The sequence below is a fragment of the Erythranthe guttata genome, chromosome 14 (genome assembly GCF_056151865.1).
Source record: "Erythranthe guttata isolate IM_541 chromosome 14, IM_541, whole genome shotgun sequence".
NCBI classification, from domain to species: Eukaryota; Viridiplantae; Streptophyta; class Magnoliopsida; order Lamiales; family Phrymaceae; genus Erythranthe; species Erythranthe guttata.
The window spans coordinates 12,472,673-12,484,800 of NC_142546.1; the positions used below are offsets into that span (position 1 = coordinate 12,472,673).

Consider the following 12,128-nt stretch of genomic DNA (forward strand, 5'->3'; position numbering starts at 1 on the left):
TAGGGGGAAGATAAAATCCTAGATCCGTTTTATATTGATATTTTCTCGTGATTATTGTTTTTTTAATTAGATTAATTGATTAATTGATTTAAATTGACAAACTTGCGTAGGCTGGATAAAAATCATAATTGTTAGAATTTGGTACTTAGGATTAGGTAATTTGCGTATTCCCTGTGGGATCGACATCCGACTCTCACGAGTCCACTTTACTACTTGTTTGCAATACGTGCAATTGCGTGTTGGTATTTAGCACCGAACAAGTTTTTGGCGTCGTTGCCGGGGAATACGGCTAAATTATTTATTTATCCTAATATTAAATTTGAGCAATTTTTCTTACTTCAGCCATTTTATTTATTTATTTTTAATTATTTTATTTTTATTATTTTGTTTAGGTACCTTTTATGCGAAGAGGACACGACACGAGCTTGCTACCTCTCGACCCCGAAATTGAGCGAACATTTAGGCAAGCCAGGAGAAATCAACGGTTAGCTAAAAACGCTCCCGCAACAATGGAAGAAGAGATTAACCGTGGGGAAGGTGACCAAAGGCGCCCACCGAATGCGGCGAGAGAAGTCATCACCGAGCAAGAGCAACGCCAGCTAATTAATCCACCACCTCGTCAACGAGCATTGCATGAGTACACCGTTCCGACACTCAATGGGTTTCAATCAAGCATCCAGCAGCCCCCCATTGAAGCCAACAATTTCGAAATTCGAGCGGGACTCCTCACTATGCTCCAAAACAATGGATTATTCAGCGGATTGGCTCACGAAGATCCACATCTCCACTCGGTCAACTTTCTCGAAACGTGTGATTCGCACAAGATGAACGGAGTAACGCCCGAAGCACTGCAACTCCGCCTGTTCAAGCACTCCCTACAAGGAGCAGCCCGAGAATGGTTACAAACTCGCGCACCGCACTCCATCTCGTCATGGGCCCAGCTAGCACAACTTTTCATGAACACATACAACTCCCCAACAAAAACTGAGAGAATCCGGAGAGAAATTCAAAATTTCATACAAGAAGCCGGTGAAGCATTATTCGAGACGTGGGAGCGGTTCAAACAGTTAGTAAGGAGGTGCCCGAATCACGGACTTCAAGAGTGGCGCCAACTGCAAATATTTTACGATGGGCTACAAGACAACTCGAGAACCGTGCTCGACTCTGCATCTGGAGGAATGTTCATGAGTTTGACTTACGATGAAGCATACGAGCTTTTGGAGCGAATCGCTAGAAATAAATACATGCGGGCATCGGATCGGTCGAATAGCGGAGCAGTCAAGACGGGAGGAATTTTGGAGTTAGACGGGGTCACTGCAATCACGGCCCTGTTAGAAAAGCTATCGAAGCAAGTAGCGGCTTTGCAGACTCAGCAAGTCCATGCAGTCCAAGCTCCCGACCAAGGCGTAGACGAAACGGAGTCTCTAAATTATGTGCATGACACCAATCGACAACAGAGGAACCCGTACTCCAACACGTACAATCCGGGATGGAAAGATCACCCAAATTTTGGGTGGGGAGGAAATCAGCAAGGACAAAGGCAAGCACCACCTCAAGGTCAACCGCCTAATTATTCACGACCAGCTCCCGGATTCCAAAATCCGCCTCAAGCTCAACCTCAAGGTGGTGATATCGCAAATATCTTGGCGCAATTTATGAAAACCACCCAAGCCTCCATCCGAAATCTGGAAACACAAATGGGTCAACTTGCAACCCAACTAACCGCGAGGCCATCGGGAGCACTGCCGTCGAATACGGAAGACCCTCGAAAGGGCACCAACGAGCAATGCAAAGCTGTCAGTTTGAGGAATGGAAGACAACTGGAAGAAGTGACGAAGAAGGCGACAAGCAAGGATGGAGGGGAGCAACAAGAAAAGGAAACGGAGACTCTGACAGATCCACCAGGTGAAAAAAGGGTCGTTGCGCCTAAGCCGACCCCTCAAGAACCCTATCCTCAACGCCAGATAAAGGCGAAAAATGAGTCGTATTACAAAAGTTTTCTTGAGCAATTGAGTGAATTACATATTAATATTCCTTTTACTCGAGCATTTGAACTAATGCCTCATTGGGTGAAATTTTTGAAAGACATGGTATCAAAGAAACGGAAGTTCGGTGAACATGAGATGATAGCCTTAACCGAACAATGCAGTGCCATTCTTACTCGCCCAATTCCACCAAAGCTTGGAGACCCGGGTAAGTTTACGATTCCAGTCGCTATCGGAGGTAAGTTCTTTGCAAAATCTCTCATAGATCTAGGTGCGAGCATTAATCTCATGCCTTTCTCAGGTTTTCAAAGTTTGGGATTAGGAGATATAAAATTGGTATCTGTGACTTTACAGTTAGCCGATAGATCACTCATATACCCAAAAGGAATAGTAGAAGATGTGTTAGTTAAAGTAGATAAATTCATCTTTCCTGCAGATTTTGTAGTTCTGGATATGGAAGAAGATAAAGAAATTCCTTTGATTTTGGGAAGACCTTTATTGAGAACGGGTAGAACTATAATTGATGTGTATAATGGAATTTTATCTATGTCTTTGGGGGATGAAACGATTAAATTTGATGTTTTCCGTACAATGAAACACCCTCAAGAGGGTGATGAATGTTTTGCTTTTGATGTGTTAGATCAATTGAATTTTGATTTTGTTGAACCATTAATTGCGGATCCGTTGGAAGCATCTTTGAGTGTAGGAACATCAGTTGAGGAAGAAGCAGTGACAGAACAACTATGTTGGTTGAATTCGGCAAAGCCGTTGTCAAGACCACGCTTAGAAAGTTTGGAAACGGAGCTCCCGTTATCTGTCACGTTTAAGCCTTCAGTGATCGAACCTCCGAAACTTGAGCTTAAAGTTTTACCATCTCATTTAAAATATATGTTTCTTGGAGCTCATGAAACCTTACCTGTTATTATTTCTTCATCTTTGACAGGTCTACAGGAAAAGAGACTTTTGGAGGTCTTGCGAGAGCACAAGCTAGCAATTGGATGGACAATTGCCGACATCAAGGGCATAAGTCCAACTTTTTGCATGCACAAGATCATATTGGAAGAGAGCCATAAATCTTCAGTGGAACAACAGAGGCGATTGAACCCCATCATGAAGGAAGTTGTAAAGAAAGAAATCATCAAGTGGTTAGACGCAGGTATTATTTTTCCTATTTCCGATAGTGCGTGGATTAGTCCGGTACAATGTGTACCCAAGAAGGGGGGAATGACTGTTATAAAAAACGAAAAAAATGAATTAATCCCTTCTAGGACAGTAACGGGTTGGCAAATTTGCATGGATTATAGAAAATTGAATAAAGCCACTAGAAAAGACCACTTCCCTTTGCCCTTTATTGATCAAATGCTTGATAGGCTAGCTTGTCAAGAATTTTATTGCTTTTTAGATGGGTATTCCGGTTATAACCAAATTGCCATAGCTCCCGAGGATCAAGACAAAACCACTTTTACTTCTCCTTTTGGTACTTTTGCTTTTAGACGTATGCCTTTTGGTTTATCCAATGCACCGGCTGTTGGGTAACAGGCACGTGTACGCATCGGAAAACAAAAATTTTATGCGAATTAAACGGATTTAAAACACATAAACACATGCCCGATAATTGAGAACAATTAATTGCGTACCTTTGCGCTTCCAGCGAAATTAAAAACAACATACATTGCGTACCTTCGCACTACCAGCGAAATTAAAACAACAACATGCTTAATTACTTAATCGAAATTAAATCAATTAGCATGCTCGCGTTTAAATCAAATAATCATGCTCGCAATAATAAAACCAATTTCATGTAGACACATAAAATCATACAAGTTTCTTATTAAAACGAATATGCATATATTAATTTAAACGTAACCGAATCGAATGACAATAGATTCGAAACATTACCTCTTGAAGCGTGAGGTAGGCGCACTAAGCAAAGCTAGATTGCCACGGAAACCAATCCGTGCAATCCGGGGCAGCAACGGCGATGATCCGAGCTACGGCGGCGCGTGTGATTCACGTGCTGTCCTTGAAGCATCAATCGAACGAAGACTCGAGAAGATGGCCAGCTGCTCTTCCCACTCCTATTGATCCAACCTGTTTGCTGATCTGAAATTACAGCCTTTCTCCGACTTCAATATCTCCTTTCTTATTTACTGGATGGACAATTCCTTCTAGAATAATGTAGATTTATGAGTCTTGAAGCTTCTGTCAAAATTTCACGTCCATCCGATCACCGGTAGATTTATGGCGAAATTTCTCGCTGGACAGCGCAGAAAATTCGAGAACAGTTTTTCAGAATTGCCTTCTCGCATCTTCGATTCTTCGATCTTCCTCCTCTTGGATTTCACCTCTTATACTTCGATCTACTAAATACGTGGCACTTGACACGTAATAGTTATAAAAACGGAAGAATAGAAAGAAGGAAAGAAATACCAAAAGGATCGGCCAACGGATGGCCGATTCCGGCGAGATGGTGGCGACGGCGGCGGTGGCCGTGGGTTGAGATTGGCCGAGAGAGGTGAGAGCGGCTAGGGTTAGTTCGTGTATTCTCATATGTGTAAGACCTATAAATCAAGTATTTATAGTGTCTTGCATAAAACCCTAACGGGCTTAAGTTGGACAGGGCCCAACAGCTTAAGTTCGTTAGTTCTTTAACTTGCTCGTCTCTCTCAATTCAATGATCGGAAAATTGTAACGATTACATTTTCGGAATCATTATAATGTCCTCGTCATTACGAGTGCCAACTCTCGATTTCCAACTTTCCAAAAGTGGAAACCCTAATTCAGTGCACTTTCTAAATTTGGAAACTTCCCGATTTAGAAAGTCCACTAATATGTTTGCCTATTCTTTTTCTTTTCTTATTCTCATTCATAATTCCAAATTACGAATGTTGGACCCAATCATATTGACTTCCAATCATGCAAAGATAAACCATTTTATCTCTGACCGTTTATTCAAAGATCTCATGTGCACGAGCAGTGTGAACCTCGATGGTTCAGGTGTAAGCTAGCCGTGGGCCCACAACCCTTTGTGGTCAAAACTCGTCCCCTTAGAGTTACGATTAAGATGAAACTCGTTTCACCTTAATCACCCAACGAATCAAGATTGGCGTCTATCAACTACGCGTCATGATTCCCTAGATACAAATGAAGTGCCTGCAAGAACCTTCAGATATAGTTAACGTACATTACGGTCCCTTCGATTCATATGTCCCGATTGAACTAGAGGCATTGGTTCGTCGAGACCTCTTTATATGTTCAATGACGGTGCGATCGTTCTAAGTGTTGTAATCGTCACGTGCATGACTTAGAGAATCGAATCCTCTAATCATCACTTAGTCAGCTCTATCTAGAGACTTAGAATGATTACAAACTATCAGAACACACAGGACATCCAAGACTATTCTAGCGATCAAATCCCCGACTACAATGCACAGACTTCCCACTAGATTTCGGACTGCACGAACACTGGCCCTTGGGATGGTCCTCGGTGGAACTCAGAGACAGGTCACAATACAGCTGGTCCTCTAGTGAAGTCACGGTGATGTCTAGGTCATAAGAACTAATGGTGTACAACTATACCATAGATATCTCTACTCGATTATTGGGAACCACTTAGAGATTTCTAGGGTGAGGGAGTTCAGTGAACTCGTCAACTTACGAGCACCCACTTATGCATGCCGATATCACAATACCGTTTACTGATGAGATGTAGTACACATACACTAAGTGCTAGTCTTCTAATGGGAAAGGCCGATATCCTCATTGGTGGCATAACCCTTCGACTAGGAACACGTTTAACAGTTATAATACTTAAGTAAATATCTCACGATCCTAACGATCAATTACTAGTACTTGTAATAACTGTAAGGACTATATCTATGCTTGTGACAAAGGGACAAAGATATAGAATGCCAAGGTTTTTTTATCATTAATACGAATAAAGGTTTGTTTATTACCATAATAAATACGAAAGACCACAGCCACAAGTTGGCTTGTTGGTCACCTACTCTAACACCGGCTACTTTCCAACGGTGTATGATGGCAATTTTTACGGACATGGTTGAATGTGGTCTTGAAATTTTTATGGATGATTTTTCTGTTTTCGGTGATACGTATGACACTTGTCTCCAAATACTGGCTAAGGTTCTTCGCAGGTGTGAAGAGACAAATTTGGTGCTCAACAGGGAAAAGTGCCACTTTATGGTGCAAGAAGGAATTGTGTTAGGACACAAGGTGTCAAGGAAAGGGTTAGAAGTCGATCGAGAAAAAATCGAGACAATCGAGAAATTACCGCCACCAATTTCCGTAAAGGGGATTCGAAGTTTTATGGGACATGCGGGATTCTATAGGCGGTTCATCAAGGATTTTTCCAAAGTTGCCAAACCATTGTGCAATTTGCTGGAGAAGGACGTCAAATTTGACTTCAATGACGAATGCCTCAAAGCCTTCGACGACATGAAAACAAGGTTAGTAACTGCTCCTATTATTGTTGTGCCCGATTGGAATGAACCTTTTGAGCTTATGTGCGATGCCAGTGATTTTGCGGTAGGTGCCGTATTGGGTCAAAGAAAGAATAAAATTTTTCATTCAATTTACTATGCTAGCAAAACTCTAAACGAGGCACAATTAAATTATACCACAACTGAAAAAGAGTTGCTAGCAGTTGTTTTTGCATTCGAAAAATTTAGATCATATCTTATAGGCACAAAAGTCATTGTCTACACGGATCACTCGGCTTTAAAATATTTGATAGAAAAGAAAGAAGCAAAACCTAGACTTATTAGGTGGGTTTTATTGTTACAAGAATTCGATTTGGAAATTCGTGATCGTAAGGGTAGCGAAAATCAAGTAGCCGATCATTTGTCTAGGCTAGAAACGGAATTAAAAGATCCAATATGCATTAATGAAAACTTTCCGGATGAACAATTGCTTGTTGTTGATAATCAAGAAGTACCATGGTATGCGGATTTTGTGAATTATTTAGTTAGCCATGTACTTCCACCTGAGCTCACTTTTCATCAACGAAAAAAGTTTTTACACGATGTGAATTTCTACTTTTGGGAAGAACCCTTTTTGTTTAGACAATGCACCGATTTAGTCATTCGAAGATGTGTACCGGAAAGCGAGCAAGGAGATATACTTTTTCACTGCCATGGCTCGGATTATGCGGGACATTATGGAGGTGAGCGCACGGCGAGAAAGGTGCTCCAATCAGGTTTCTTTTGGCCAACTTTGTTTAAAGATTGCTATAATTTTCTTTCAAGTTGTGATAGATGCCAGCGAGTTGGTAATATTTCAAGGAGGCACGAGCTCCCATTAAATACAATGATCGAAGTAGAGCCCTTCGATGTATGGGGAATAGATTTTATGGGACCTTTTGTCCCATCATTCAATAACTTAAACATCTTAGTGGCTGTCGATTATGTATCTAAATGGGTTGAGGCGTCCGCCTTTCCTACTAATGATTCTGCAGTGGTTTGTGCTTTCTTAGAAAGACAGATTTTCACCCGCTTTGGAACACCACGAGCAATTATTAGTGATGGAGGCACTCACTTTTGCAATAAACAATTCGAAGCACTCTTGGCCAAGTATGGTGTAAAGCACAAGGTCGCATTGGCCTACCACCCTCAGACGAACGGGCAAGCCGAGGTCACGAATCGTGAAATCAAGAACATCCTCGAAAAGGTTGTTAGTCCTACCCGGAAGGATTGGTCGAGAAAATTAGATGATGCACTTTGGGCATATCGTACAGCTTACAAAACTCCACTTGGGATGACACCGTTTCGATTGATTTATGGCAAGGCGTGTCATCTACCGGTTGAATTGGAGCATAATGCGTTTTGGGCAATTAAGAAACTGAATTTCGATCTTGAAGCGTGCAAGGAGAGACGCATGCTCCAACTCAACGAGCTCGATGAATTGAGATTGAATGCATATGAAAGCAATCGTGTATACAAAGAGAAAACCAAGCGTTGGCACGATAACAAGATATTGCATCGAGAATTTCAAAAGGGACAATTGGTTCTCCTCTACAACTCCCGTCTAAAGTTGTTTCCGGGAAAACTCAAGTCAAGATGGTCCAGACCGTTTACTATACTCGACGTATTTCTGCACGGCGCAGTCGAATTATTGGATCCCGAAACCGAAAAATCGTTCAAAGTCAATGGGCAACGCCTCAAGCATTATCGTGGAGGGGAATTCAATCGCCAAGTGACTTCGGTCACGTTAGCTTGAACAAAGAAGCAGACAAAGTCCGGCTGAAGACTGTAAACTTAGCGCTTCTCGGGAGGCAACCCGAGATTTCGTTTTTATTTTTTATTTTATTTTATTATTTTGTTAGTTTAGTTTTTATTTTATTTTAATTTAAAAAAAAAAAAAAAAGTTTCAGGGGCACTAATAAGACGTTTGTATTTTTCAGGGGCCTAATTGCAATTATTCACACGGTCGTGCAAGAAAAAGGCAGGAATCTCACACGGCCGTGTGAGATGTTGGAGCAGCTACTGGACAAAAACGCAAAAGGGCGCGGCCGTGCGGATTTTATGCCAAAATCTCGCACGGCCGTCCGAGATTTTAAATTTGCTACTGGACAAAATTGTGAAGGGGCGCGGCCGTGCGGAATTTTGACTTAATTCTCGGACGGCCGTCCGAGACACAGTAGGCTACTGCCCAATATTTCAGATTCGCACGGCCGTCCGAAAATATAGTACAAATACTCGCACGGCCGTGCGAAACAAAAAAAAAACGGGCAGATTGAAATGGGGTCTCCACACCCCAATTTTCACAATTTCAAATCCTCCCTCACCCCCACTTCGAACCCTAGTCTTTCTCTTTCGAATTTTTTTCCTTTTCTTGTCCAAATTCCGCCGAAAATTCACCACTTACACACAATTATTACTTAATCTCGGTGGTTTGTTGTTGATTTGCGCAGGGAGGATTCAAGCAAGGTGCAATTTTCTCTAAAAACCCATTCCACCAAGAACGTCCACAAGGTGTTCGACGAATTGCCCAAGCCAAGTTTGGAGGAAATTTTGCACATCAATTCACTTCTAATCCCTTCCACACGCATTCTCAAGTCATGGGGAAACGAGGACGTGACGGGGAGGGCACCTCACAAGGCAAAGGCACTTCAAAAGGCAAGGGGAAGGGCAAGAAGGCCGATCAAATTTCAACCCCCGATGACGATTCTTTTTGTGTCGAACGCGCCAAGGCTCGTTTTGAGAAACAAAAAGTGAAGAAGCTTGTGACGGAGCGCGCTTATGAGATCACCCTTCCACAACTTGCCCCGTTGCATCAAGAATTTATACGACGAGGGTGGCAAGAATTATTGGAACCGGAGGGGTCGATCAACTTATCGTTGGTCCGCGAGTTCTCACCAACACCCGTATCCTCCTAACAACTGATCGGAAGACGAGCACGGTTCGAGGAAAGCGGGTCGATTGGTGTGCCAAGGCCATCAATAAATTCTATAACCTCCGGCACGAACCATTCAATTGGGACCAAATGCAACTCGCGGTAACAAGAGATCAACTCGCCGAGGTGTTGTGCGATGGCCCCCCAATTTGGTCCAACCTCTCAACCGAGGAGGCATACGAATTAGAGTGGAAATGCATCCACCAAATAGGCAAGGCGTGCCTTACTTTCATTTTTGCCAACCTCATCCCCACCCGCTCGTGGACTCACGTGGACCCCGAACGGTGTGCTCTTGCCTACTACATTCTAAAGGGCACACCGATCAATATTGTCGAAATTATATCCGACCGATTTTGGACCTCCATGGTCAACAACTCCAAAGGGTTTTATTTCCCTTGCCTAGTTACCGCTCTATGCAAGAAGGCGAAGGTCCCAATCAAAACGACGGATATTCTCACACCGATTCGGAAGCCGATGAGTAACCTTGCGGCCCGACAATACAAGGCACCCATCCAAGATGGCGAGCAACCCGTCGATAACCAACCAATAGCTCCACCCGAGGGTCCAAGCACAAGTTCGGACCGCCGTTTTCAAAGAAGAATGGAGCGAGAGTTGGTGATCACGAGAAATCGGCTTGCCACGGTGGAGCACAAGGTGAGCACAATCGAATCCCTTCAACGGTGGTCGGGGAAGATGCTCCAACCCATTGTGCGCCATTTGGCATGCGGCAATCCCGAGTGCACCGAACCGGCTCCGTTGCCCGCACCGATTCTTGAGCCGGTACCCGAGCTTTCGGATGATGAAGAGGATGGTGATGCTCATGCGCAAGGTGGAGTTGGTGAGCAACCCAACGATGGTCCCGACGCTTAAACATGTGTTTTCTATCCTTAAACTTCGGGCGAATCACATTGAGGGCAATGTGAATTTTAAGTTTGGGGTGGTTAATTATTTGTTTTCCTTTATGTGCGTTTTATTTGTGTTTTGCTTGTTTGTTAGTTTGCTTGCGTTATTTTTTACTTTAGTTGTCGTTTTATTATTTGATAAAAAAAAAAAAAAAAAAAAAAAAAAAAAAAAAAAAAAAAAGAAAATTGGTTCGACGCATCGATGAATTATGATGATGGGAGATGGCCAATGTTTGATGATGAAATTGCTTGCTTTATGTGATAAGGAGTTGGTATTTGTTTAGCTTTGGATTCAACGGAACGTAGAAGTGAATTATTGGTAGGAATCACATCTTGTGCATTGCTTTGGTTGAATGTTTTGTACTTTAAATTTGGAATTTATTTGGACATTTATGATACGAAGTATTGGGTAATAAGTAATTTGGGATATGATTTGGGCCTTCTTTGAACCGTTTGAGCCTTTCAAGCCTACCTTTTTATCGAATTTATCCTTAGAACCTTGATTTGAGCCTCGAAGAAAAGGTGTTCTTTCTTTTAGCCAATATGTAGAAGGTAGAAAAGTGGAGATTTTTGAATAATTACCCCGTGAAGTTCGGTCGAAAATTCTTATAAGGTCTTCTTCTTCTTCGAAAAAAAAAAAAAAACAAAAAACAAAAATATATATGTGCATCTTTATATATATATATTCGAAAAAAAAAAGAGAGAAAAGAAGAAGAAGAGATTAGATGGGAGAAATACGGACTAGTTGTTGAATTGTTTTGAAAGCTCGATCCATTCTCTTAAGAGAAAAAGTGGAGACTTTTGAACTCTTAAGAATCGAGTTTATTAAAGTCCTTAGAGGTGAATTCATTGTTTCAAACGCCTTTCTTTCAAAATTTTGGCGTAATCACCTCAATTCAAGAAATTAGCCACACATATCCATATTACCTACCTCGGACCAAAGAGCCTTACAATTGAAAGCCACAAAGTACCAATAATCCCAATAGCTTAATGTTCAATATTAGTTGAGTAGAATAATTTGGTGAATATTTGGAGTCAAATATATGCATGTAAGTATAAATTCTTTCTATCTTTAATTTGCAAATATTGGATACTTGAAGCAATTGTATGATTTGTGGTTTTTGGTGAAAGTGAGTGACTAAGTGCCGTTGAATGTTGAGCTTGCGAATGCCTAAGAATTGTCATCATAATTACAAGTTCTGAAAACGCGAAATTGAGCCATTGATCTATGTAAGGAGATGTGTAGTTGAGTTTTGTGCTATAAATTGATTTTACTTGAGGACAAGCAAAAGTTCAAGTTTGGGGGTGTGTTAAGTGTATATTTTTATACTTAATTTCTAATTGGGGCTTTTGGTGTGTTTTAATGACAATTGGTGCTTAAAATGGTTATTATTTGAATTTTAGGTACAAATTGAAGAATTGGAAACTTTTGGGGTCAAAACTGCAAATTCGGAGAAAAAGTGGGCCAAAAGTGAGAAAATCAAAACTCTGAAGAGTTAAAGACCGGACGGCCGTCCGGATTTCAAGTCTAATTCTCACACGGCCGTCCGGGTTCACGAAGTGGCGCAGTGAAGGAAGTTTAATTACACAGGGAAACCGCCTTTTTATATCTTTGCACCCTATTTAAAGGCAAAATAGCACACAATTAGGAATCTATCTTTTATCTTTTATCTTTTTACACGCAATCTAGGAGCAAGAGAACGGAGCAACGAAGACGAAGACTTGACGAATCTTCATCATAGTTCTTCCTTTACTTTTAATTCTAGATTTTTTATGAACTTTCGTATTTTTATTATGCTTTTCGCTAAGAACATGAGTAGCTAAGTTTCTA

The 12,128-nt window shown here is 41.5% G+C and overlaps 1 protein-coding gene across 1 annotated transcript; it reads left to right on the plus strand.

Moving 5' to 3' along the window:
* The first annotated feature begins 238 nt into the window (after nt 1-238).
* LOC148765210 (uncharacterized) lies at nt 239-8,546 on the plus strand. The gene is made up of 2 exons (XM_088813301.1): nt 239-3,504; nt 5,998-8,546. Exons 1-2 carry the CDS (start codon nt 402-404, stop codon nt 8,217-8,219), a joined length of 5,325 nt encoding a protein of 1,774 aa, XP_088669427.1. The 5' UTR covers nt 239-401; the 3' UTR covers nt 8,220-8,546.
* The last annotated feature ends 3,582 nt before the right edge of the window (nt 8,547-12,128 follow it).

Coding starts and splice junctions, on each gene's coding strand:
- LOC148765210 (XM_088813301.1), top strand. CDS start 402: ATGCGAAGAGGACACGACACGAGCTTGCTACCTCTCGACCCCGAAATT. Junction 3,505..5,997: donor GCCTTTTGGTTTATCCAATG/CACCGGCTGTTG, acceptor CACCTACTCTAA/CACCGGCTACTTTCCAACGG.